Source organism: Mauremys mutica, chromosome 8 (genome assembly GCF_020497125.1).
Source record: "Mauremys mutica isolate MM-2020 ecotype Southern chromosome 8, ASM2049712v1, whole genome shotgun sequence".
NCBI classification, from domain to species: domain Eukaryota; kingdom Metazoa; phylum Chordata; order Testudines; family Geoemydidae; genus Mauremys; species Mauremys mutica.
The window spans coordinates 63,662,275-63,688,471 of NC_059079.1; the positions used below are offsets into that span (position 1 = coordinate 63,662,275).

At 42.8% G+C, this 26,197-nt stretch overlaps 2 protein-coding genes across 10 annotated transcripts in view; one reads left to right on the plus strand and one right to left on the minus strand.

Moving 5' to 3' along the window:
• LOC123376449 (uncharacterized protein C1orf112-like) overlaps window positions 1–24,101 on the plus strand; it is a 33,911-nt gene extending 9,810 nt beyond the window's left edge. For 3 of the 4 annotated variants that reach the window (XM_045028435.1, XM_045028436.1, XM_045028437.1), the window contains 15 exons: window positions 1,226–1,290; window positions 5,577–5,725; window positions 6,763–6,892; window positions 8,047–8,233; window positions 9,727–9,809; window positions 11,161–11,212; window positions 11,985–12,074; window positions 14,464–14,649; window positions 15,978–16,100; window positions 19,424–19,519; window positions 20,250–20,363; window positions 20,818–20,922; window positions 21,295–21,375; window positions 22,316–22,435; window positions 23,513–24,101. In XM_045028435.1, the coding sequence (XP_044884370.1) occupies window positions 1,226–1,290; window positions 5,577–5,725; window positions 6,763–6,892; window positions 8,047–8,233; window positions 9,727–9,809; window positions 11,161–11,212; window positions 11,985–12,074; window positions 14,464–14,649; window positions 15,978–16,100; window positions 19,424–19,519; window positions 20,250–20,363; window positions 20,818–20,922; window positions 21,295–21,375; window positions 22,316–22,435; window positions 23,513–23,698 (1,767 nt within the window). In that variant the 3' untranslated portion in view covers window positions 23,699–24,101. Of the gene's footprint in view, window positions 1–1,225; window positions 1,291–5,576; window positions 5,726–6,762; window positions 6,893–8,046; window positions 8,234–9,726; window positions 9,810–11,160; window positions 11,213–11,984; window positions 12,075–14,463; window positions 14,650–15,977; window positions 16,101–19,423; window positions 19,520–20,249; window positions 20,364–20,817; window positions 20,923–21,294; window positions 21,376–22,315; window positions 22,436–23,512 lie in introns of those variants that run through there. The other variant, XR_006581792.1, reaches the window with a different exon arrangement.
• A 347-nt stretch (window positions 24,102–24,448) lies between these two features.
• Window positions 24,449–26,197, minus strand: part of SCYL3 (SCY1 like pseudokinase 3) — a 30,725-nt gene continuing 28,976 nt past the window's right edge. For all 6 annotated transcript variants that reach the window (XM_045028441.1, XM_045028439.1, XM_045028443.1 and 3 more), the window contains one exon: window positions 24,449–24,843. In XM_045028441.1, the coding sequence (XP_044884376.1) occupies window positions 24,784–24,843 (60 nt within the window). In that variant the 3' untranslated portion in view covers window positions 24,449–24,783. The remainder of the gene's footprint in view (window positions 24,844–26,197) is intronic.

The following is a 26,197-nucleotide window of genomic DNA, read 5'->3' on the forward strand; positions in this document are numbered from 1 at the left end:
TCTGCAAATGAAAAAAGGTTGAAAACCACTGTTCTAGTGGATTAAGTACAGGACTGAGAATAAAGGATTCCTTCATTCAAGCCCTGTCTCTGAGTCTTTGGCTTTGGTCAAGCCATTTAACTGTTGTGCCATAATTTCCGTGACGGTGTGAGAGAGAAACAGGTTCACCAGTGGCTTTGGGGCCTAGTGATCTCGACCCTCAACTTACTTGAACAACGGCCCTTTTGCAACATTTGTCTAGATGTTGGCAACTGTCCATATCACCAGCACAAATAGTTGGATTCCATTTCTGCAGCAGGAGGCGGGGTGATACCTGAAGATCTCAATCACTGTCCAACATCTTTTTATAAAATAGGTTAGTTAAGTTTGGGATGTAGCCAAGAGAATCCCCTTCCTAACTCTCCCCACAAATCCTCTGGCTAGTCTTGTGCAGCAGTGTAATAGTGGTGAACAGGAATCAGTTACATATGGAGATGGGTGGAGAAAAATTGTTACACAGAAAAAGGTGTAAGACTGTCTCTGAATGTGTGAGTTCTGGTGTTCCATTGCTCTTAAAAAAGACCTTAAACTCCCTCTTAAAGCAAATGTGAGCAGGAGATTTAAAAATAAATAATCTGGCTGGACTCTTTTTCTCCTGGGATTTTCTGCAAGCTCCTATCACTTACCTAGGGATAACTACAGAAAACCACTTTCCTCTTTCCTACTCTTTCTTTCTCTCTGTCCTTTCCTTCTCCCTCCACCTCTTTCTTCTGATAATTCTTATTTTAACCTCTTGGTACCCATTTAAGTAACACACCAAATAGCAATAACAAATTCAGAGTAGATAATGAGGTATATAATCAGCTTGTCTGTTGTGTTAATGTCAGTTATCTTTTTGTTTATGCATGGGATAGAATCAATAGTCGTTAAAATATGTGAAGAGTGCATTTTTGTTTGTTTGTGATTGACTGTGGTTATTGCTCCTGTAAAAGAAGATTAAGAAAACCCTTAGCTTATTAATTTAGCTTCCTAAAGAGGAGAAACACATGGTAATTTTACTTGATAATTTGTCATGTGTTGTGCATTTTGCATTTCTTTTGCACTATGCATCAGAGCAGGCTACAACTTTTAAAAATTAGACTTCATAATAAAGCATTTCACAAATAAATTTAAGTAAGCAGAAGAAAAATATATTTAATCGTTATTTCATTTTGAAAATACCATTCAAAATTGTTGGCTTTTGCAGGAATTTGTTCCTTTCCTCTCTGATTCCTGCTGTCAATTACACCAGCTGTATCTTCAGATATATAGGTAAGTGAACCACAAAGAATAGCTCTTTGATTCCACTGCAGGGCCATCTTTGTATCAGCTCTGAAAGTGTCTGTTGTAGTTACAGCAGTTCCAAATGTTACAAGACTTGCAAAAATAAGAGATCGCAGCAGTGACTCTCTGATTTGTTATATGTAGAATAGCTTTGGTGTATGGCGGTCAGAGAAATTTGTACTTCTTCATGGGAAACTTACTTTGGGTGCTTTAGTGTGATCTGTTTGTCTAATGTAGCTACTAGGGGAGGGATAGCTCAGTGGTTTGAGTGTTGGCCTGCTAAACCCACTGTTATGAGTTCAATCCTTAAGGGGGCCATTTAGGGAACTGGGGTAAAAATCTGTCTGGGGACTGGTCCTGCTTTGAGCAGGGGGTTGGAATAGATGATCTCCTGAGGTCCCTTCCAACCCTGATATTCTGTGATTTTAACCTGTCCTCCAAATGCCACCAGAAAGGAATCAATGCCATTGTTACCAAACTCCTCATTCCGTTGCATTTTCTTCTACTAAATCTTATCGGTGGATCTACCTGGGTAGACCTTACTGTGCAGATGGATTTACAACTGATTTTCTTGTGGTTACTCACTCCACAGGGCCTCTGCAATGAAATAACGAGGCAACATTTTATTTTTTAAAAAGTGCAAAAGAAATTTAATGCACTATTAAGGTTAAATTAAACCCCACAAAGGCTAGGAAATAATTATTATCCCACAATAACCATAGTTCTGTTCTACTTGGTGTTGCACTGTGACAGAGTTTGTTATTACATAATCACTTAACAATGGAACCTGCTCTTTCTCCTTTTAATTGAAAGTATGTGTGTGGTGGGACAGTTGGTTTATTTTAGTTGCATTTGGGTGAAAACATAAACCACGTTTTATGCACCTCAGCAACAGTTATTTTGTAAAATAGTTCTTTCACTATGATTGAACATGGAAATATTCAGCCTGAGCAGATTTTTTAAATTTTTTAACAACTTTAATGAGGGATTGAAAATAGAATTTCACTAAAGAACGTTCAGGCCTTAGTATTATACTGTAATCTTGTAAAAAGGGAAGATGCCAGGCTGACTAATCCTTGCTGAAACACTCTTTGCTGCGGCTTTGCAGACAATACATAGTATCATGGACTTTAAATTGCTTGTCACTTTTCTCTGAGATAGGATACTTATTCAGTTTGCCCCAGCAATGAGGAAAATAGCATCATGTAGGTGTAATTGAGGGCACATTTTGATGCTGGACTTGGAATTTAAGCCCAGATCCTTCAGTGAGTTGGGTGCAGATGGACACTTTTGCACATTTCATTGCAAGATCATGTTCTTTGTTAATCATTTTTGTTGATGATGCATTCTCTCTTCTGCATGGGCTGATTTGGCAGGGCTTACAGGAGTGAAAGTGTTAAAAACTGAGCAAATTTATTGAGTAAGAAGGTGCCATTTTTACATAGTCTCTTCGTAATCTGTTTCTATAATGCTCATCTGTATAGTATCTAAGGGCTTGTCTGCATGGGGAAATTTACTGGTACAATTATACCGCTATAGTTATTAACCATGTTTAGTATGGTAGTGCCTAAGGACCAGCCAAGAATTGGGCCCAATCGTGCTACACACTGTACAAACACCGAGTAGCAGACATTTCCCACCCAGAAGAGTTTACAATCTAATCCGAGCAGACAGACATGGGGTGGGGGAGTAAGAGTGTCTCACGTGGGGAATTATGCTGGTATAATTATGCTGGTAGATGGCCCTGTGTCGAATAGCCCTAAAGTCCTTCCTATACTTCCTACACCTTTATGCCATTCTAGTTTTGAAAAACATGTCTTTGCAACTCTTACTTTGTATACATAAAAGTTTTAACCGAAACACAGAAAACTGCCACACCCACGCCAATTTCAGTGTGGAAATAAAATTCAACATCTACCATTATTAAAAAAAAATCACTCAGGGAGATGCCATTTAAACCTGTTCTTTCTGGGAGATGCAGAAATTCAAAACTTAAAAAAAACAAAATAAAACACCTGCCTAAGAGGTAGGCCAAAACACTTTAGGCCTACCTCTTAGGCAGGGCTACACTTAAAACGCTGCATTGGTGCAGCTGCAGCGCTTAAGTGAAGATGCTCTTACACTGACAGGACAGCTTCTCCCGTTGGTGCAGTTAATCCGCCTCCCCGAGAGGCAGTAGCTATGTTGATGGGAGAAGTTCTCCTGTCAACATAGTGCTGTCTGCATGGGGGGTTAGATCGGTATAACTGTTGCTCAGGGTGTAGATTTTTCACACCCCTGAGAGACGTAGTTATCCCGATACAGGTCTGTAGCGTAGACCTGTTCTTAGACTAGTAGAGTGACCGAATGCACCTCTGCATTCACGCCCTACACGCTACTGTAATAATCTTTGTGCAAAAGATCATGGTGAAATGTGTGTAGCAACATAATATGTAAAGTAGTGAACATAAGCTGAAATTATGACTGAAATGTTTTTACCAGACAAATCTGGGAAGGAGGTAACCTGTTCCTTAGAGACAATGGACAAGCTAACACCTCTAGCCTGGTGTCATCAAAGTTGATTGGCAAATCACCCATCAAGTGGCCATTTGGCAGTGAATGGGAGGCAGGAACAGACTGATCTGTGGCCAGGTCTGCACTATGAATTTACATTGGTATAACTACATCGCTCGGAGGTGTGAAAAATCCACACCCTGGAGCGATGCAGTTAGTTATACACCAGTGTAGACAGAGCCATGTCGATGGGAGAGTTTGTCCTGTCGACATAGATACCGCCTTTTGTGGAGGTGGATTAACTGTGCCGCTGGGAGAAGCTCTCCCGTTGGCGTAGTAGCGTCATCACCAAAGTGCTATAGTGGCTCAGCTGCACTGGTGCAGTGCTTTAAGTGTAGACCTGTTCCGCGTTTTAGCAAGCAACGACATGGAACCTCTTTCACCACGAGATGCCATGTCTCTGTCCTCACAGTGGGAAGGAACTTTATCTAGGGGTAGCCCTCCGGAAAATGCATCTCAAAGGGTGACTGGACTATAAAGATGAGGGGCAAAAACACCCCAGGGATATCTTTCTTTCTCTCCCTGTCTCTCTCTTGCTCTCTCTTTCACCTAAGAAGACAAAGGAACCAGCCCTTTGACTTGGTGAGGGCATTGTGACCTGAGAATTTGGTCAGCCCTGGTGCTGGGAACTTGGGATAAGGATTTTACCTTGAACCAAGACTAGTTTAGTTTTAGCTACTAGAAAGCATTTTATCTGTATTTCTCTTGTAACCATTTCTGACTTTAATACTTATACTTGTACTCACTTAAAATCTCTCTCTCTGTAGATAAATAAACTTTTTATTTTTTAACCAAATGTAATCCAGTGTTGTCTGTAAACTGAACTGTTTGGGTAACTCCAGTTAAAGTAGCAAACTGTTGGATAATATCTGAACTGCCCAGGAGAGGCTGGACAGTGCAGAACACACATTTTGGGGACAGTCCAGGACTGGGAGTGTGTTGGGGTCACTGCAAGTAGTAACCAGGTACTGCTGGAAGCCAGTATGCGGCTGGTGTTTGCTGACAAGCTGCTGGTGTCAGAGTTGCTGGACCAGGACTGCAGCTACACGCAGATACTCAGGAGGTGACCTGCCTGCTGTTTGTGAGCGGCCCAGGTTGGGAGCTACAGCAGCAAAGCATTGTGAGGCACCCACATTTGCAGGGCAGGTGGTGACAGAATTCCCCACTGGTCTGGACCACCCCAGAATGTGACAAGTAGGTTTTCACTTGATGCCGTCTCCCTCTCTGCTGCTTAATCTCATTCTGTTTTCTTTTTTTTTTGTCTCAATCTCTTTTTAATATTTTGTTTTTCCCTTTTTTTCCCTAAGTTTTCATTTCCTGCAAAGCAAAATGTCGTTAACCTGTTATCTCTAACCTGCAGGCCAGTATGTTGGTACTCTCATCATCTGGAACAAATTGAACCTACAAATGTTTCCCTTTGAAGTTTTCCGCTCGTGCACCTATTGAGTAAATTCCTCTTTGTGTGCACTTTTACCACTTTTCAGCAGAAGCAGATTGGAGAGTTTTTCTTACTGTGGTTAAATAAATATAGGCCTTCAGTAGTTGGTTTAAAGGCAGAATGCTCACCGTTTTAAAAATATTGTTAGATATGAAAATTATGCTTCCCTTTGCTCGTATCGATAGATCTGTTACTCCACAATAATAGTAACTCACATTTTTATCTCTTCGTTCTTATTTGAAATGCAGTGCTAATGAGTAGCTCTGTATTTTTTTCCCCCAAGCAAATTTCCTCCTAGTCTGTATGCTCCGGTGATTTCAGAGGCCCATCGAGATGAAATAGCCAGGGTTTTTCTGGTGGCACTGGACCCTCTCATTTACCAGCTTCTTCCCTTCAGGCCTTTTGTGGAGCAGGTATTAAGTGAAAAATTAGGTAGGTTTAAAATATTACTGCCTTTGTTTAATAGTACAGTTGTGCCATCTCTCAGGAATAGAACAAGATGTCTTGACTTTTTGTGCTTCACTCGCTATACAACACTTCTGCATATGTCATAATGTTAGTATCTTATTTCTGTGGAGTAATTTTAATAATGGATCCTAAGTAATACTTTGAGGTACTAAAGGATCTTCAGCCAATTACAGCATTAGGTGGGGTGAACAATGCACAACTCATAAAACAACATAAAAGGTTCTTTAACTCTATGACTGTTATTCTGCCTGCACTGGGAAAATTGGATTAAAACACTGATTTATTATATTGAACAAATCAGATTTTTAGTTAAGATGCCCTTCTGACACAAAAGTCGATGCAAATGTGGGCTGGCTGGAAATTTTCTGCCAAAACTGTTTTTTGATGGAAAAATTGGGTTTTTGACCCCTCTCCAAAAATGTCTTTTCTATGGAATTTTTTTTATCAAAAAATTGCATGTTTTCAGGCAAACCCAAACTATTTCAACCAGAAAATAAAATATCTCTGAAATGCTGGCAGAGTGCATCCTGGGAGTTGTAGTTCAGGTTTCTCAAGCTCCTGTCCTACTCTGTGTGCTATACTGGGCTACCCCAGCTAGCCTTCATCTTCCCTGATGCACACTGAAGCTCTCATCAAGAGGGGAGAGTATGGTGCATCATGGGAAATGTAGTCTGACCACAGAGCCATAAAGGAGAATGGGAGCATGAGGCACTACAGTAACATTTCTGAATCAAAATTCTTTGTTTTTTGGATAAAATGTTATGATTAGTTATTTTTTGCTGAAAACATGAAATTTTCTCTAGGACTCCACCTCCCCTCCATTTTCCAACCAGCTCCATCTCTGAGTGACTTTTGAGCTTCATTAGCAGCATCAATGTACTTTTCACTCAGTCTTCTATTGTTAATCACTCGCCCTAGCTTAGTTTTGGTTCCATCAAAAATGTGCCCTACAAATGCAAATGTACTTCACATTTAAAAAAAAATAAAAACATTCCCTGCAGATCTTTCTCCTGAGTTACATCTGTCGCAGTGTCATCTTCTGGTTGCCATAATGGATAAGCTTCCCTCTCAGCCTGAGGATGTGCAGGCTCTCTGGACCACAGGAAGCCAGTTCTCAGAAGAGGTTCCCAGGTAATTTTTGCCTAGAGCAGTCAAGCTGCACAGGCAGACATGGGGGTTCAGGTGCAAGAGGCCCTTCAAGCTAGCAAATCAGTAGCATTAGCAGGCTCTGAGGGTGCACTGTCTGATCCGTGGGCAGATGTGCTGGTGGATGTGATGTAATTCCTCCAGGGTAGACAGTACAAAGCAGAGATGCACTGGTCAGTTGAGGGAAGGGATGGCCTTTGGGCTCATGTGAGGATAGAGGGTCCTCGGGTCGAATTTGTTTTTATCTCCAAAATTGGTCACCTTTCCCTCAAGTCAGCATGTTTGTTTATTTCCCTGTAGCAGGCATGCCATTTACCGAGCGCCCCCTCATGGCCAGAGGTGCCTCAGCAGTGCCCTGACTCTGTGCTCCCCCTGGGTCCCTTTAGGAACTCCCCACAGTCTTTCTCAGGATGCCTCCACCCACCCACCAACTGGGGTTGTGTGAGTAGATGAAAGCAGTTCACAGTAATTCTCAGTGTCCCCAGAATAAAGTTAATTACAGCAACACAAAAGTTCATGCTCACTTCCTGCTCTTTTGCTTTATGCAGGGCTCTTAGTCTGCCCCAGACTGTTGTTCATGGAGTTGCCAATCTTGTCCTTCTGAGCAGGAGCTCAGTCTCCTGGCTCTGGCTTCCTTCTCCCTGACAGCTCACTCTCTGTTCTGAGAGAGTGAAAGTCATATATATACTGTGCTCCTTTGGAGATCTTCCCCCGATCAGTTACGGGAGAGGGGAGAATGCCCAATCATATACTACAGGGCTTCTCATCCTGGCTCTTAAAGGGACAGTGACTGGATTTTTCCTAACCAACTACTAATTCCCCAGGATCGCTTCCTCTCTTCTTGCTACAAGGCCATTTCCAGGGCCTCTGTTTATTTCAATGTCCCTGGAACAGGATCTCCTGGCCCCCTCTAATTGTAAAGGACCAGTGTACCCTGTTACAGCCCCAAAAGCCTCTGCTAATCACCTGAGTTTATAAACAGAAAGTTAATCAGAGTTGTAAATCTGTTACTGTAAAAATATTGGTGTTATTGCCACAGCTGCCAACAGGAGACAAGGAGGAGTTCCCCTAGCTCAGATGTTTGTTCTTGGGGTGCGAGGTGTGGACAGCAGTAACCTCACTCTTTCATTGTTCTGCAGGCTCTCTTTGTTCTCAGCCCTTTTTCTCGGTTTCCAGCAGTGCTCTGGTGAGCTCTCTCTTCCTGTTTGTTTGCCGGGAGTGATGGATGATGGACAAGCTGAGGTTCCTGTCACCCTGTATCACCACCTCTGTGTCCACTTGTGTGCCTTCATTGCATCCACACCCCCATCACACTTTCCTCAGCTGGTAGGTTGGTTTTTGGTTTAGCCATGATCACCTTTTCAGCTGTTTCCTTCTGGTGGATTTTAACCTTTTCAAAAAGTGTCCCTTTCCTCACAAACCGAGCTCCAAAGGTGATGTGTCCAGGCATGAATTGGTTTCGCTTTACTTCAGAAGGCACATACAAGGCAGGTAAGACTGCAGATGTGCAGCAAATGTCATTTACCAAAAACAACTGTATAAACATGGTTGGAGACCTCCGATGTATTAGGAACCCGTTTGTAAAGCCACAGGAGCGCAAAACTCCAGCTTCTTTAAAAAAGCTGTTTAGTATTTTCTTTTAATACAAGTTCTGAAGATGGTCACCTCCCTGAGACTGAGAAATTCCAGCTTCAGATTTTATCTCCTAGAGGACAGGACATCACAACTACTGTAACATAGGCTGAAAGTCTCTCGGTTCTCCACCTCCAGTTTGGGGCCATTTACAATTCCATGAGCCAAGGGTATTAAGTTTGTCAGTGTTTTACTCATTCACAGTGCACGTAAATGAGGAAGTGTTATCTAGTGATCAGAGCAGTGGCCTGCTAGTCTACCACTGTATTTTAGTGATCCAGTTCAATCCTGTGCCATAAAAGGGAAATAAGTCGTTATCTACCTTTGCAGGCGGGTTCTGAGGCTTAAGTCATTAATGTTTTTATAGTGCTTTGAGATCTTATCAAATTCCCCTATGTTTGGGACCGTATATACAGGTCGACAGAATAAAGGACACTATATAAATGCAAAGTATGAATAAGTCCAGGAAGGCATAGCCTTGTGTGTGTATGTTTCTATAATACAAAAAAATCTTTTCAGACAAAAAATTAGGACTGACGCCTGAATTCCTCACTCAGAGTAAACTCCTGCTGAGGCAATCAGATGTTTTGCCTCCCTAAGTACTGAATAAGGATAGCATTTGGTCTTAAGTTAAGTTTAGATCTGCCCCCAAAAAAGGACAGAATTTTCATGAAAAATTTGTCCCCCTTTTTGGTCCAAAACTCTAGCAAAAAAATTAACCCTATTTTTTCATTAAACATTTTTGAAATTTGAAATTTTTCAACCAGCTGTAGTAAATTCTCACACATGGTCAATGTTAAAAATAAACCTAGTGTTGCTTGCTTGCCTTTATAACCGAACATGCAATATTAAAGCCAGTTTGCTCCTAGGCATTTTAACTGCACAAACTGACAAGAGTAATTCTATATGCAGTGTAGTTGTAGCCATGTCAGTCCCAGGATATTAGAGAGACGAGGTGGGTGAGGTAATATCTTGTATTGGATCAACTTCTGTTGGTGAGAGAGACAAGCTTGACCTGAAGAAGAGCTCTGCATGGCTTGTCTCTCCCACCAACAGAAGTCAGTCCAATATAAGATATTACCTCACCCATCTTCTTAGTCTAATTATGTGTCACACTAGTAAGTGGATTAAAAGTAGAGAGTAGAACTGCAATCTGTTCATAAGTGCCTTCTCTATTCTTTCCTCAGGAGCGTGCTCTGCTGGATGCAGTCATTGGTTCTAGTATGATCACCTCTCTACTGGCTATGGATTCATGGTGCTTCCTGGCCCGGTAAGATACCCAATTATTGTAGGGTGAAGAGCAATGCGCTGTATTGTTCAGGCTGCATGAACATTGGCTTCCTAACTGCATGGTTAGAATTGCTCATAATTCTCAGAAAGTTTAACTTGTAGAGCAGCTATGTTCCAGGGTTGGTCTCTGCTCAAAAATGTAGCTTATTTTGGAAAAGAAATGGTTCAGCTGTTTTTCCAGCATGAGGGGAAAACATACTTTTATAAAAGATTTCTTGCCATTTTTTTTCTAGCAGCTCTACAGTGGAGGACTGTGGGTAGCAAGTTTAAATGTGGCATGGAAATGGCCATCTCGAAGGAGAGAGAACCTTTAATGCTCCAGGAGGCTTTATTTTGACTTGGGCTGAAGGAAAGGGATGAGAAAGGCTTGAGGGAGGGCTCTTGCAATGTACCTCCTCAGCTGTGCAGCTGCTAAGTCTCTCAGGAGAAGGGCTTTCTGTTACAGTCCTTGTAAAGTGTGTGCTACAGGACATTCTGGTGGGATCTGGCCAAACTATTGAATTTCCATGTTGGACTGGCAAATTTTGGCAAGTCAACAGAGCTTTGAAATCCTATAACGTGCAGGTGTTCCTGTTTTTAGGGGTATTTTTTCTTTGAAAAACAACCCAGCCTTAGGAAATTCCATACCAAAAAATCTCTAGCTACAGGACGTTAATGTTGTGCAGCTGAGCACCCAAGTCACAATATGCGACTACTAAGGATGCACTTGCCACTTAAAACTTTGCCCCCTGGTGCACATGCATTGTGCATTAGTGTTTAAAGACAAGATCACAGACCGTTTCTCAAATAATATATTAACATAACATTTTTCACCAACCTTAGATATATTTCACTAGTATCATGTAACTTTCATTCCCATATATTTACACTATAATAGTCCAGTGTATCTGTATCAACTTACAAATTTTATACAAGTTCTCTTCACTCTACAACACTTACTTTAATTTATTATTTATTTGATTAACATCAACAGTGTGCATTTATCATCCATGTACTATGCACTTGTGTATACATGTCTTTTTTTTCTCTTCTTCTTCTTGCATTGCAATCATGGTTAATGCTAAACTAGTGTATAGTGGTCCTATGTTTTGATCCGCAAAAGGTGGGTCATATTTCCTCCTTCCTCCTGCTAATGCACGTCCTCAATATTCCTTGATTCTCTGGCCACAGAATGGCTTTGGAATTTTCTCCTCGCAAATGAAATATACAGAGGCCCTTAGGAAGAACCATTTCTCTGGTTTGTGTGGCAGAGTGTGAACTACTCTCTCCAACCCAGCAGAACAGGGCAGCTGTGCTAATTGGTTTACTGACCTCTCTTTGTTGCATCCCAGGTATGGAACGGCTGAATTGTGTGCTCATCACGTCTTTGTGATAGCCCATTTGGTGAGTAGCGTGGCAGAGTCTGGTGTATGCATGTACATGTGTGTGTTTGGGCAGACAGGTTTTCTGCTTTTTTTGAACAGATCATGCAAGAGAGAGAGAGTAAGGAGACCTGAGTTCTAACTCCAGCTCTCCTGCAAACTTCATAAGTGACCTTGGACAATTTTCTCATCCTCTCTATGCTCCATCTTTGCTATCAGCAAAATGGGGAAAATCCCACCCTCCCGAGGGTTAATAATTAGCACTTGTAACACTATAAGTATATTTAGTGGTGGTGTAGGTAAACAATCTGAAGGAAGGGGTGAAAAATATACAGACACTGCAAAACCGATGTAAGAGCTGCTAATTTAGGAGTTGTTATAGTGATCCTATATGATAAATTAGAGGAATGGAGAGAGAAGAATTCAATGAGATGCCCCAAGGATAAATAAGAGCAAAGTAGCATACATATGCAATAAAAATAGCACCGTGAAGTAGAAAACAGGAAACCAATAGATGGCCTGTAATGCAGGGAAAGACCTGACTGTAACGGTGATGGACTACTAGTGATCACTCATTGAGATGTTTTGGTTAAAAAGGGAAATGTAACATCTTTGGTGTAAGAGGAGAATTTGTTGCTGCCTAAACAGAGATCCAATATTAATTTTTTAGGTCATTTTCCTGAGTCACAAAAGTCTTTTGAGTCTTTGAAAATGCCAACCTGTAGGATTCATATGCTGGGAGCCGTGTATTTTTCTTAATTTGATTAGATCAATTCCCTGTTATCCTAATTCAGATAAAGTCTTGCCATGGAGAGTGTTACCAGCTCTCTGTCTTGGGGGTCCTGCTGAGGCGTATGCTGTTCTTGATGGCTCCAGACCACCAGGCAAGTATAGCACCAATTTCTCCAGTCTTCTGCTAAGCCAGATAGAAATCCAATTGGCCTCCATTAAAACACAAGCCATCCATTTTCAGCTCACTAGAAACAGGAGAGTGGAGCAAACAGTGGTTTCTTGCCATCCTGATGTTGTGAATGATAAAGCAGAGCAAAAGATAACATACCAATACAGAAAGGACACAGGGGGTTACCTTAATAACTAACTCGGCCCCTGTGCTGTCCCAGAAGTGCCTTCTCTTACCACTTTAGTTCTTCCTTATTATCGATCCAGCTTTGCTTTGCTAGGATGATCCGAGGAATGGAAAACGTGTCATACGAAAGGAGACTCAAAGAGTTTGGCTTGTTTAGCCGAACCAAAAGAAGGCTGAGGGGAGATATGATTGCTCTTTATAAATATATCAGAAGGATAAATATCAGGGAGGGAGAGGAATCATTTAAGCTTAGTACCAATGTGGACACAAGAACAAATGGATATATACTGGACATTAGGAAGTTTAGACTTGAAATGAGACCGGGGTAGGCAACCTATGGCACGTGCGCAGAAGGCGGCACGTGAGCTGATTTTCAGTGGCATTCACACTGCCCGGGTCCTGGCCACTGGTCCGGGGGGCTCTGCATTTTAATTTAGTTTTAAATGAAGCTTCTTAAACATTTTAAAAACTTTATTTACTTTACATACAACAATAGTTTAGTTATATATTATAGGTTTATAGAAAGAGACCTTCTAAAAATCTTTAAATGTATTACTGGCACGCGAAACCTTAAATTAGAGTGATTAAATGAAGACTCAGCACACCACTTCCAAAAGGTTGCCAACCACTGAATTAGACGAAGGTTTCTAACCATTAGAGGAGTGAAGTTCTGGAACAGCCTTCCAAGGGGAGTAGTGGGGTCAAAAGGCATATCTGGCTTCAAGACTAAGCTTGATAAGTTTATGGAGGGGATGGTATGATGGGATAGCCTAATTTTGGCAATTAATTGATCTTTATTAGCAGGTAAATATGCCCAATGGTCTGTGATGGGATGTTAGATGGGGTGGGATCTGAGTTACTACAGAGAATTCTTTCCTGGGTGCTGGCTGGTGAGTCTTGCCCACATGCTCAGGGTTTAACTGATCGCCATATTTGGGGTCGGGAAGGAATTTTTCTCCAGGGCAGATTGGCAGAGGCCCTGGAGGTTTTTCGCCTTCCTCTGCAGCGTGGGGCACGGGTCACTTGCTGGAGGATTCTCTGCACCTTGAGGTCTTTAAACCATGATTTGAGGACTTCAGTAACTCAGACACAGGTTAGGGGTTTGTTACAGGAGTGGGTGGGTAAGATTCTGTGGCCTGCATTGTGCAGGAGGTCAGACTAGATGATCATAATGGTACCTTCTGACCTTAAAGTCTATGAGTCTGTGAGTTTGTTGTGCTATTTTCCCTGTGTTTTAGGCTGTTTCCCAGTTGAGAGATGGTGAGAGTTAACTCTGCTTATTCTAATAATGACTAGATCACTTTTGAGTCACAGTATAAAGGGAGACCATAGCTGTACGTATGTTTAAAGGCACAATAGGCATGTTGGTTGCAAATAAATGACAGTTAAATAGTAATAACAAAAAACAACAATGCTGAGGTAAATTAATAAATGGTACACAGGAAATCACTAGGGTAAAAAGGATACTCAGCTAAGTGGTTTAGTTGCTTGGGAATCGGCCTCTACGTGCTTCATAAGAAAAGGCTGAATAGCAAAACATTTATGATTTTGTCAGTGTTTCATATTAGTATACTCCTCTATGGTATGTCTGTACCAAGCTTTACAAAAGCAAGTGTCCAGTGTGGGAATTGTGGCATTTCCCTGCTGAGCTGCAAAAAAGTAAAAAAGCAAAAGGGGATCAACCTTGGTTGCTGCAAACTTTTGGACTAGGAGTTGACCCTACGAACCCTGAGGCACTTTTAGAACTCTCGGTGAAGTCCATTGGTCTGCTCACATGGATAAAGTTACTCAGTGAGTAAATGTAAGCAGGAGTGGGCTCTTCAGTAGTAGGGAGATTGATTAGAGACAGGGAGCCCAAGATCAGGCTGCTTTCCATGGGGAATTGTTCCCCAAACTTCTGTGGCCAGATCTTCAGTTGTCATTAGTCCAGTGACTTCAGTGGAGCAAAGCAGACTTGTGCTTGCTGAGGATCTGGCCCCTGTTCCCTGTTGCTATCCCCGCATATGGTTGAGAGTACCATTTGCTGAATCACACTGCCTCAGTAGATCATGCTCACGCACCTCATGTGGGGCTCCTTTTCAACTGTCAAGAGTAGCACAAATCAAGGTACAGGTTGTTGGTTTTGCAACTCATCACTTCCAGGTTCTGTCCTGATCTCTTTAATTAACATTTACTTTGACTTGCAGGTGGAGTTTACCCAAAAGTTTCCTCCCAAAGAAGCAGAGAACCTGCCCCTGTGGCAGCATATTTCTCTCAAGGCCCTAACTCCTGATCTTAGGAAACAAGTGGCGCACCAGCTCTGTGCGGTGGGGCTCACACAATGCAGGCAGTGGCTGAGTGGCAGGTGCACTCTGGGAGAACTCCCACCTGTGGTAAGGGAAGGTGTGATTCTGTTCATTAAACCTAGAGCTCCTGAGTGATAAGGAGCCTATTGTTACTCTGGCCCTGCTTGTTTATCTTCCCCGATTGTGCAGCCTTACACTATGTTTAGATTGCAAGCTCTCTGGACTAGAGAGTATCATTTTATTATGGGCAGGTCTACACTACAAACTTGCATGGCACAGCTGCACCGATTCAGCTGCGCTGCTGTAACGCTTCGGTGAAGACACTCTAACGCCGACGGGAGAGAGCTCTCCGGTTGGCTTACTAACTCCACCTCCCCAAGAGGCAGTAGCTATGTCGGTAGGAGGGGGCTAAGATTGGTGTAACTACGTCACTCAAGGGTGTGGATTTTTCATACCCCTGAGTGACATAGTTATAGCGGAGTAAGTGTTAGTGTAGATCTGGCCTATGTATGTGTACAGGGTGTAGCACAGTGGGGCCCTGATCTAGGCCTCTAGGAGTCACTGCAGTACAATATTATGATGAGAGCTATCTTCTCCCCTCTCCCCCAGTAAGTGCATGCTAATAATTCTTAGTAGCAAAAATGTCAGATAACTCCTGTGTCCAAGGGAGAGCTAAGTTTCAACTTTTGACCAACTTTCCAGAGGGCTGATTACTGAACAGCTCTGGCAGCCACAATGGGAGCTACTGGCTATTTGCCATTTTTTGAAAGGCAGGTCGCTCATTTAGGTGACCAAATATGGAATTAGGAACCTAACTTTAGACTCCTATTTTTGAAAATCTTGTGGATCAGAAAGAGCCCATCTTTGGGCATATAGTGCCTCCCTTGCAACGTTGTTTTCACGTCTCGTGTGTCCACTAACGATAGTTAGCAAAAGCTCCGCGGATCAATAATTATTTTAATTACTTTTTGATCTCTTGCCAAGCATACATACAGTGTTCTCGCTTAGACTTCTGGTGTGGTTTCGGCTAGAAGATTTCTTTTAAATGATAAGGTCTCTGCTGTTCTCGGAGGCTGGCATACCTGAAAGACAAGCACTGGTTTTCCTTGACAACCTAAGGAGAGTTGAGTGTGTTTGGAGACCTCCACCTAAAAGGCCAGCAGTTCAGGGTTCTGCTTCCTATGTTTCTGTGGTGATTAATAAGTCCGCTAAACCCTCCCCTCCTTATTTGTGCAGAACTCCTACTGAAGGCAGTGGGAGTTTGCTCTGTGAAGGGTGGCATGAGTTGGCTTATAGCCTGGTGGACTAGCAGAACTACATTACTGACACATTGGGCCTCTTGTGAGGCTTTAGCAGCTGAATCCAGTAGGCCAGGTGTTTACCTTGCTCCTGACCCCTCTCTCCATCTTTGCTAGAACGTTGCTCTCTCTGTCTTGCTGACGGTGTGCAATTCTGCTGGCGACACTCTGGAGGCAGGACTACAGGCAGCAGTGTTGGGAGCTGCTAGTCAGCTGTGGGCACTCCTCAAGGGCAAGCAGGTGAGGGAACTCACTGTTCCAACAATGTAACACGTCGCTACCCTGAAGGGCTCATGATGTTCCACCATTTGTGTGTTACCAAGACATTTAACTGGAGTTGGAGCAGCTCCCTAAAGTGCAGTGCAGCTGAGTCCCTGAGCTTCAGACATCATGGTGTCTGAGCCATTGCCAGTGCTTTGGGGATTGAATTCTTTCCACAAGTACGTTTGCCCCCAGTGATATGTAGCTGGAACTGTACATGTAGTGATGAGTCATATATTACCCCACATCAGTTTTAGATGGACTGTTGTCTAAAATGAGTCTAGAAAGGGGATTGAGCCCCAGAAATGGGGAAAAAATAAATTAATAGAACCAGATGAACCAGCCAGTGGGGATAACTTCATGACCTTTTTTTACTAAGAACAAACAAAGGTAATATAGGATTTCCTTCTGATGAGAATTGGATTAATTCTGGCTCTGTTTGGCACTGAACTGCCTGCAAAAGCACTATTCTGAGCTCAGGCGAGGGATGTGGTTGTGCAGAAAACAATATAACCATCTTCTGTAGAAACAATGTGTTTAACTCCTTGCACTGGTGATAAAAGAACATAGAGACGTTTGATAAAGTCAGAATTTCCTCTACAGTGTTTAAATCTAGTGATTACTGTTCTTTCTTCCAAGATCTAAATGTATAAGGCCAGATCCACAGCTGTTGTAAATCAGTGCAACTCCATTGACTTTATTTGAACTGTGGGAGGACTATGACTTCAGTGGAGTTATTCCAGTTGATACCAGCTGAGGGGCTGGCCCATGTTTTTTTAACCCATTACTAATGTGAATCATAGATCATAGAATATCTGACTTCCAATTTGTTGGAAGGGACCTGAGGAGGTCATCTAGTCCAACCCCCTGCTCAAAGCAGGACCAATTCCCAACTAAATCATTCCAACCAGGGCTTTGTCAAGCCTGACCTTAAAAACCTCTAAGGAAGGAGATTCCACCACCTCCCTAGGTAACCCATTCCAGTGCTTCACCACCCTCGTAGTGAAAAAGTTTTTCCTAATATCCAACCTAAACCTCCCCCACTGCAACTTGAGACCATTACTCCTTGTTCTGTCATCTGCTACCACTGAGAACAGTCTAGGTCCATCCTCTTTGGAACCCCCTTTCAGGACTCTGCACTTGTCCTTATTGAACCACATCAGGTTTCTTTTGGCCCAATCCTCTAATTTGTCTAGGTCCCTCTGTATCCTATCCCTACCCCCCAGCATATCTACCACTCCTCTCAGTTTAGTGTCATCTGCAAACTTGCTGAGAGTGCAGTCCATGCCATCCTCCAGTTCATTAATGAAGATATTGAACAAAACTGGCCCCAGGACCGATCCTTGGGGCACTCTGCTTGATACCAGCTGCCAACTAGACATGGAGCCATTGATCACTACCCATTGAGCCCGACTATCTAGCCAGCTTTCTATCCACCTTTTAGTCCATTCATCAAGCCCATACTTCTTTAACTTGCTGGCACGAATACTGTGGGAGACCATATCAAAAGCTTTACTAAAGTCAAGGAATAACTTGTCCACTGCTTTCCCCTCATACACAGAGCCAGAATGAAACCCTTGCCATCTGGAGTAGCACACCAAAACCCAGGGCCTCCTATTGATCTGCAGCAGAAGGTTACCTAACCAACACTTCCCATGAACAGTGTATCTTGCTTTTGAAGGTGCACTCAGGGGAGTCGTCATGGTTTGTGCTCAGATTTGGGGGGGAGAATAACTATTTGCCAAATGGTTATGGAGAAAATAGGTTGAGACACATCTTACCTGTTTGGTTTCTGTGAGAGGGGCGGGATACAAATGCCATAGATTTTTAATGAAAATATCACTAGTAGAGTATCCTGTAATATGCAACCATCCTAAACAATTCTTTTTTCCTTTTCTTTGATTATCATGAGCATAAGAGCTGCCATACTGGATCAGACCAATGATCCATCTCACCCAGTATCTGTCTTCTGACGGTGGTCAGTGCCAGATGTTTCAGAGGGAATGAACAGAACAGGGCAATTATCGAGTGATCCATCCTGTCATCCAGTTGTAGCTTCTGGCAGTTGGAGGTTTAGGGACACCTAGCACATTGGGTCCATCGATGGACCTATTCTGCAGGAACTTAGCTAATTCTTTTTTTAACCCAGTTATACTTTTACACTGGACTTGCCAGAGTTTATGCTTCTTTCTATTTTCCTCAGTAGGATTTGACTTCCAATTTTTAAAGAATGGTTTTTTGTCTCTAACTGCCTCTTTTACTCTGCTGTTTAGCAATGCTGGCATTTTTTTTTTTGGTTCCGTCTACTGTTTTTTAATATGGGGTATACATTTAGTTTGACCCTCTATTACGATGTTTTTAAATAGTCTCTATACAGTTTGCAGCCATTTCACCCTTGTGACTCTTCCTTTTAATTTTAATTTAACTAGCTTTGTCATTTTTGTATCGCTCTCCATTTTGAAGTTAAATGCTACTGAGGCGAGTTTCATTGGTATCTTCCATCTTACAAAGATGATAAATTTAATTACATTACGGTCACTATTACTGAGCGGTTCAGCTATATTCACCTCTTGGACCAGATCCTGTGCTCCACTTAGGACTAAATCAGGAATTGTCTCTCCTCTTGCGGGTTCCAGGACTAGCTGCTCCATGAAGCAGTCATTATTGGTGTCTAGAAATTTGATCTCTGCATCTTGTCCTGAGGTGACATGCACCCAGTCAGCATGAGCATAGTTAAAATCCTCCATTATTATTACATTTTCTGCCTTTGAGCCTAATTGTCCTGAACATTTCACAGTCACTATCACCATCCTGGTCAGGTGGTTGATAGTACTTTCCTACTGCTATGCTCTTGTTGTTCAAGCATGGAATTTCTATCCATAGAGATTGTATGGTACAATTTGAGTAATTTAAGACTTTTACTTCATTTGACTCTGTGCTTTTTTTCAATATAATGTCACTCCCCCACCAGCACGACCTACTCTGTCATTCCTATGTATTTTGTACCCTGGTATTACCAAGTCCCATTGATGTTCCTCATTCCACTGACGTTCTACAAAATCTAATATATCAATATCCTCACTTAACACCAGGCACTCTAGTTCGCCCCCCTTAGTATTTAGACTTCTAGGCTTCCTCACTGCATCTCTTGGGAATTGTATCTGTGATTGTACTGTATTTGTCTGAAGTTAAATGCTTTGGGCACAATATTTGCAATCTCATGCTTTTTATAAACCAGTTAAATTGCCTTGTAAACAGAAGTGCTATGATGCTAAATAATATGCTCTTCTGATTTGGTGCAGGTCTCAAGTCAGCCATGCCTCCAGCAGACACTTTGCTTGCTCCTTCCACTGCTGGAATTTTTCATCCAAACATTAGACCCTCAACTGATAGCTCAGGTAAGAAACATCTTTTTGGGCAATCTACCTCATGCATGCTGGATCTTTGTTATTAAATGAGATCACCTCTAATGAGTTGTTTCATGGTCTGATTTCTACCACTTAGCAAGAATGAAGAGTTCTTAATTTTATTTTGATTCCTTCTTACACTGTTTTGATGGCTTTGCTATGGTGTTTGCTACACATTGGTTCACATCAGTTTCTCCTCCCTTGGTTTTCACACCTCAACTGCTAGAACAGGGCCTCATCCTCCCTGATTTGAACTAACCTCGTTATCTCTAGCTTGCTTCTTGCTTGCATATATATAACTGCCCCTGGAAATTTCCACTACTTGCATCCGACGAAGTGGGTATTCACCCACGAAAGCTCATGCTGCAAAACGTCTGTTAGTCTATAAGGTGCCACAGGATTCTTTGCTGCTATTGCTTTTGGGACTCTGTCTCATTTTTTTCGCTGGGTTTAGGGCAGTGATGGCGTATGATGTATGTTTCTCTTTCAAATGCATTTTGGGCTTTTATGTAAGGATTCCATTTTGGGGGGGGGCTAACATTTGGAAAAGCTCTGGGATACTTGCTTTTGTTCCATTGATGCATCTATTGTCCTGATCTTACTCTCTCTAGATTTGAGTGAACTCAGACTTGATGGTCATTGCAATCGCCAGTTGAACAGAGTTTTTTGTCTTATTTGTTTCTTATTTGATGGGGCTTCATCCAGATCTATTTTCCTGCAGGTGTTTGCAGTGCAGGCTTCCCTCCTTGAGTTGGATCCCCCAGATCATGTTCGCTTGGCAGCACTGGATCTGCTCTCTTCTATGGGGAAACTGTTTATGCCACAAGAAATCCAGGTAAATGCACTGGATTTACATTTTGTCCTGAGCCATTTGTATATATTATTAATGGGTTGTGTTCATGGAATATGTAGTACAGTGCCACTGGACAGTGGTTCTTGGAGACATTTATTTTCAAACCAGGCCATAATACTTCTATGGCAGTTTTATATTCCAGTGAGACTGTTTCTGTTACTCCCGTTGCCTGTAGGATGCTGGGTGCATTCATTTGTATATTGTTTTCCAGGAACTGGATAGAAGGGCTGATGTCTGAGCTCCAGATAGGAAGGAATGGGTTTTGTGTACATGTTCTCTCTTACTATGTTTTTTGCCAGCCAAGGCTGTTGCAGACTTTCTCGACCTGTAGACTCTAGGCTTCTGACTGGAATATTTCTTTAATGATGAATCAGGGGGGCAGGATATGCCGATTAGCTCACCACAAAAATCTGACTAGTGTGCGCTCCCCTTTCAGGGGCAAGTTATACCCAAGCTGTCATATCTCTTTGCCTCTCTTTTGGCTGACAAGACTTGGCTGATTTACCAACATGCACTGGAGGCATTCACTCAGTTTGCAGAGGTAAGACTGACACCACATATTAGCTCTGTTAATATTTCCTTGTATATTAGTTCCTCTAGCATCTTAATTTTTTGTTGCTCTTCTCTGAACTCCCTCCACTTTGTCAGTATCTATCCTGGAGCAAAGTGCTTGAAACTGACCTCAGTATTCCATATGCTATTGCACGAAAATAAAAGAATTAGCAAAAGGCAAGAGAAATACAGTGGCCCAAGGAAGAACAGATTTCCAGTATTGTTTTAAATACCCCCCCCATCCTCTTAACACAGAATATTTTCTAGATTGTTTTGTAGATGCTCAACGGTTCATCTTTATTATGGCTGCATTGAACGTTAATCCACTAACCAACTTTTTCTTGCTCAAAACCTTTGACAGGCAACAAGGCATGAAGATGTAGTTCCTCAGTGCCTTAATTCTGAAGAAATTAAAAACAAAGTTGTTTGCTTTCTGGCCAAGGTATCTTACTGAATTATTTTACTGTTGTCTTGCTTGATAGAAGAGGGGCTCTTGCCCACAGTAAACTGACACACAACTGCTCTGTAACTGGAATCTCATTGTTTTCTTGAGCCTTTTCATGCCTGCTAAAGTTGGCTAGAATGAGGAACAGCGATGGCAAATGCTGTGCAAGTTTCCACCACAGACTTTCCCAGTGCGCCTCAACTCTGATTTGTTAACATCCCCTACTATTCCCTTCCTGAGTACAAGGCGACTAAATTGGCTGGTGCTTCGGGTAGGTGAAGAGGCATCCATTAGTGAGATGACAGATTGCAGCTCACTCTTGTGTTCAAAGCAGTTTTAGCTTCCATGTGTCATTTTTTTGTGTGTACCAATTAAAATGGGCACCTCAATGAAAATAAGTGATTACCAGAGTGCATCGATTTTCTTCACGCAGAAGCCTTCCACAGAGAGTATTGAGAAAAAAACTAATGGAAGAGTATTTTGTACTTCCTAGAAGAGGACTAGTAAATGCACTGAACTCATGACTATTAAAGGTGAAGAGTTGTCTCTGCTGTTAACAACCCTTGCCCCCTTTGCTGTGCCAGCTTTCCACTGGCCAGCAGCACTTCAGAGGGGACAGCACAGGAGTTTTTGCCCATTGTACCGCATAGGGGAGAGGCAGCAAAGCAACTGCTACCTGCAAATGTCAGACATGAAATGATGCTCCAGCACAGCTGCTGTAGCCCACATCAGACTGAGCTGTTCTCCCAGCCTAGCGCCACACGTTTGCTGGTTGCAACCTTGCTGAAGAACTGCAGTTTAAAATATAAAAAAACAGATTACATTAAAGAGTATTTCCATTGCCGGTGTGTAGTATTCAAGGGGTGGAGTCATGGAGGCTGGAAATGCTGCTGTGTTTGGGTTTGCTTAGTTACCTCTCCTGTGGCTTTTCCCTCAGGCAAGGCAGGGAGAGGAGACAGCAGAAGCAAGGGCAGAACGAATGAAACAGGAAAAGGCCGTCTGCAGTGCGCACTTGCTTAAAATGAAAGTGGATGGAGAATGGGGCTCAGCATTGGAGGTAGGTGTCTCTTTGAAAGCAGCTGGATTAGGTTTGTATTAGTCTTTAGCTGTGCCCTCATCCATGGGGAATGGCGTTATCCTGCTCCCGGCACTTGCAGTGATGAGGGCACACCCTCCTGAGCTGACAGGGAGTCTTGCTCTCACCCCCCTGCTGCACTTCAGTGCTGGGCTCTGTACTGCCCTTGCAACTGCCACAAACTCTCTTCTCTTTCTGGGCTGAGGGAGGGAGCTGGGAAAAGCTGTGCCAGTCAGGAGTCCTGGCCTGCCTCTGGTAGTCCTGTCCAACCCCTGGAATTGCTGCTAGCCCTCAGGTTCCAGGCATCGGACAACAGGCCAGTTTTGGAAAGGTTAAGGGGGCGTTAATGTGATTTTCAATTTCTTGACAATACAAGGCTGTCAGTGGCAGGGATGAGAAACAAACCCGTCTGTTAAGCTGGGAAGAGCACTCCCTAATGCCGAATACAGCGAGGCTCCCCATAACTGGCTGAGCTCAGTGCAGCACATTCCATCCTGTAACAGTTGTAGTAAGGGGTTAGCAGCTCTCCTGTAATCAAAGCAGCCAGTACAATACTTCAGGCACATTCAAGACTAGTTCTTTTGTTCCTAGCTGATTAACACCTGTTAGACTGGCATAAGCCAGGGCTATGTGATTTCATTTCTCTCCCTTCTCCCCAGTTGTTACGCGGGGGAGGGTTCAGAAGTGCCCTATTGCCTTGTACTCACTCAGGGAGGAGCATTTAAAACGGGAACCTGTTGGCCCTCAGCCTTATGACACTGAAAGGAACTCTGTCCAAAACTCAAAAGCCCCCATGCCTGTGTTAATTGGGATACTACACTTTATATTGAACCAGTAAGTGAGACATAAAACTTGGTTAGGAGAAATTCTCTCAGCTTTAAGCACTGGCTTTAAACAGAGAGGTAAGAACCTCAGAGATGAAACATCCCAGCTGAAGGGGTTTGTGTGTGTAACTACATGGCCTGGTTATTTTTCATCTAAGAGGTTGAGGATGTGGCCTGTATCAGTGGGATTGTAAGTAAATAGTAGAGGTTTAACAGCTCACATTTTAATCTGCAGCCCTTAGCAAAGAGAGCGTGTCACTCACCCTGTGAGGACCAGTACAAGTCTGCTATAGACGCTGCAGAGAGTGCGCTGGAAGCTGTGAAACTGCTGCTGCAGAAAGGCCCATCTCCTGCTTGGCTTGCAGTGAAATTAGAGGCTCTACAGACGGCAGTAGCCATCTTAAGAAACACTGTACGGTAAGGTGTTAAGCCAGTGCCTAACACCAGGGGAGATCACAGCTGGAAAATGAACAAACTGAAAATAAGGGGAGTTACCAGTGATACCCTTCTACAAAACACCCTGATTTTGATTCAGCCACTGTAAATACGGTTTTGTTTAATGTACCTGAATGTGTTTATTTTGGAAGACAGGCCTTCTGCCTTAAAAGTTAATAGTTAAATTCAGCATCTTAACCCTTCCAACTGATTCCATGCTGTGTAAAGGAGCTGATTTCATGTGCTGCTCTAACTTGGAGCAGGGAAAGCTTAACAAAATTGTGTAATAAGATATTTGAATCTTTTGTAAGAGAAAATGGACCATAATTGTCCCTGTTACAGCTACAGAGACGGACACTTTTGTATTAAATTGTTAATGAATGTGTGAATCATTTGAGTGTCTTTTAAAAAGTAAGACTCCATTCTCTCATGGAGAAGACAGGCACCTGAGCTGCCCTGTTCCACTCAGACACTGTACTGATCTTTTGAAAATAATCTTTATTGGTCAGGTTAAAGAGCACAGTGAATTTAGAGCTATGATACACTTTGTATTACCTTGTAATGGTCTCCTAGCACACTGCACCCACCCAGCCATTCATTCTGGTAAAACACCAATAAATAGGTCATCTCAGTAAACTGTACAGTCTAAAAATCATTGCAGTTTGCATCTAAAAAGTTAAGGAGCCCCTCCACTGTGGCTTATTTTTCTAATAAAAAGAAATGGCACAAACATTAATAAAATTTATCTGAACTAATGCAATTTTCATTTATTTTCAAGAGTTTTCCAGAGCAGTGATGATTCCTGAAACAAAAGTATAAATCACGCTTTCAGCTCCAACACACAAACCATTCCAATTTCCCCTAGCGAGGGCTATGCACCACACTTGTACATATGGCTTCAGCACAGGCTGGAAAAGGAGCATCCTGGTACAGGAATATAGGCTGCATTGGGCTCTCGCCGACTGCAGGGGCAAGCGCCTGCCTTCCTGGTAAAATAGTGTTGGTGAGGTAATAATCTAACACATCCTGGAAGCAATAGGCCATAGACTGCCCTTGTTTTTCCCCCATCCATCACCAGTTAGTATCTTCCCAGTTCACCTCTTCCTCTTCACCCCAGCCTGCAGTTTCAGCCTAGAATAATTACATAAACTGTGTCAGTAAGAACACACCAGATGACCATCATGCAGAGCTACACCCATCCATGTAAAATAGATACATTAACCCAACCCCTGAGAACTACACCAGACATCAGTGGGCCCCCCTGCTTCTGGGGGATTCCTGTTTGGTTCACAGCTGGCTGAGCCTTGTTGGAGTTCTACCTCCCTGACCCAGGTTTTTGGTAATCCTCTGGCCTTTGAGTAAACCGCACAGCTGTCAGTTACTGGCTGGAGCAGCAGCAAAATGAATGTGCTGTAATGCCATGCACCCCTTCTGTGAGAGCCTGGTAAGGGAGAGAGACAGTCCTTGCCCCAAGGCCACTAGTACTAGAAACCACCTCAGCAGACTCAACAAGAGTGTCAGGTTTGCTGGACTATCACCAGCTCTCACCCCAAACCCCAGGCAGTTCCAAATCCAGCATCCCCCCATTAAATCTTTATATACACATGGTATTCCATTCTAGAAGAGCCCACAGACATAGTAGATGAAGCAGTAAGTAGCCTAAATAAAATATTACTGGGGCTGAAAATAAAAAGGGGTGACCGGACCTGTCTGTACTTTGCCTACGCTGAGCACCCACAGGTACTTGTAGTGATACAATTTTTTCTGAGCAGAGCTCAGCTGTCCCACTTCTAATAATTTACTCCCTGTGGTACCAGAAAATAAGCAAATGTGTGCTATTTTTAGAAACAAGCCATCTCTTCCTCCCAGAACAGTTCAAACAAAGCACTTAAAACACTGCATTAAGGAGGAGCTGTTGGTAGGCAGTTAAAAATCAGCTGCTTTAAAATATCACTTTGGGTGAGGTTTCAATCCCCCCTGGAAAGCTCTGGTAAAACAGCTTTGCAGAGAGGTTCTGTGCATCATTTCTAAGAACCTGAACTCTCCCACCCCAGAGGTAGGAACTTACATGCTACAGCCAGGCACTAGAGTTAGCACAGTGAGGCCTGGCTCATAAATACATCCCTTCCTGCAGTTTTGTGAGGAGCCACCATGGAGCTCTGCACTAAGATTAAAATAGCCCTCCCCATGAAGCCTGTTCTCCCTGTCCTAGTTAGGTCAGCTTTTAGACTGTTTTCCCCACCCCCCAGACTAAAATAAAATCCTTGTGCTGCAATCATTTGGGACTTACAGCGGTTCAGCCACTCACTGGCCTGAGACACAGGAGACCCAGCATCGACTCCCTGCGTGGGACCGGGCAAGTCACTAACCTCTATCTGATAACACTTCCCTACCTCCCGGGATGTTGTGCAGATAAATGCATTAGGTGCTCAGATACTATGGTCAGGGGGCCATATCAGTACATTAGATAGCAGTGGTTTCCAAA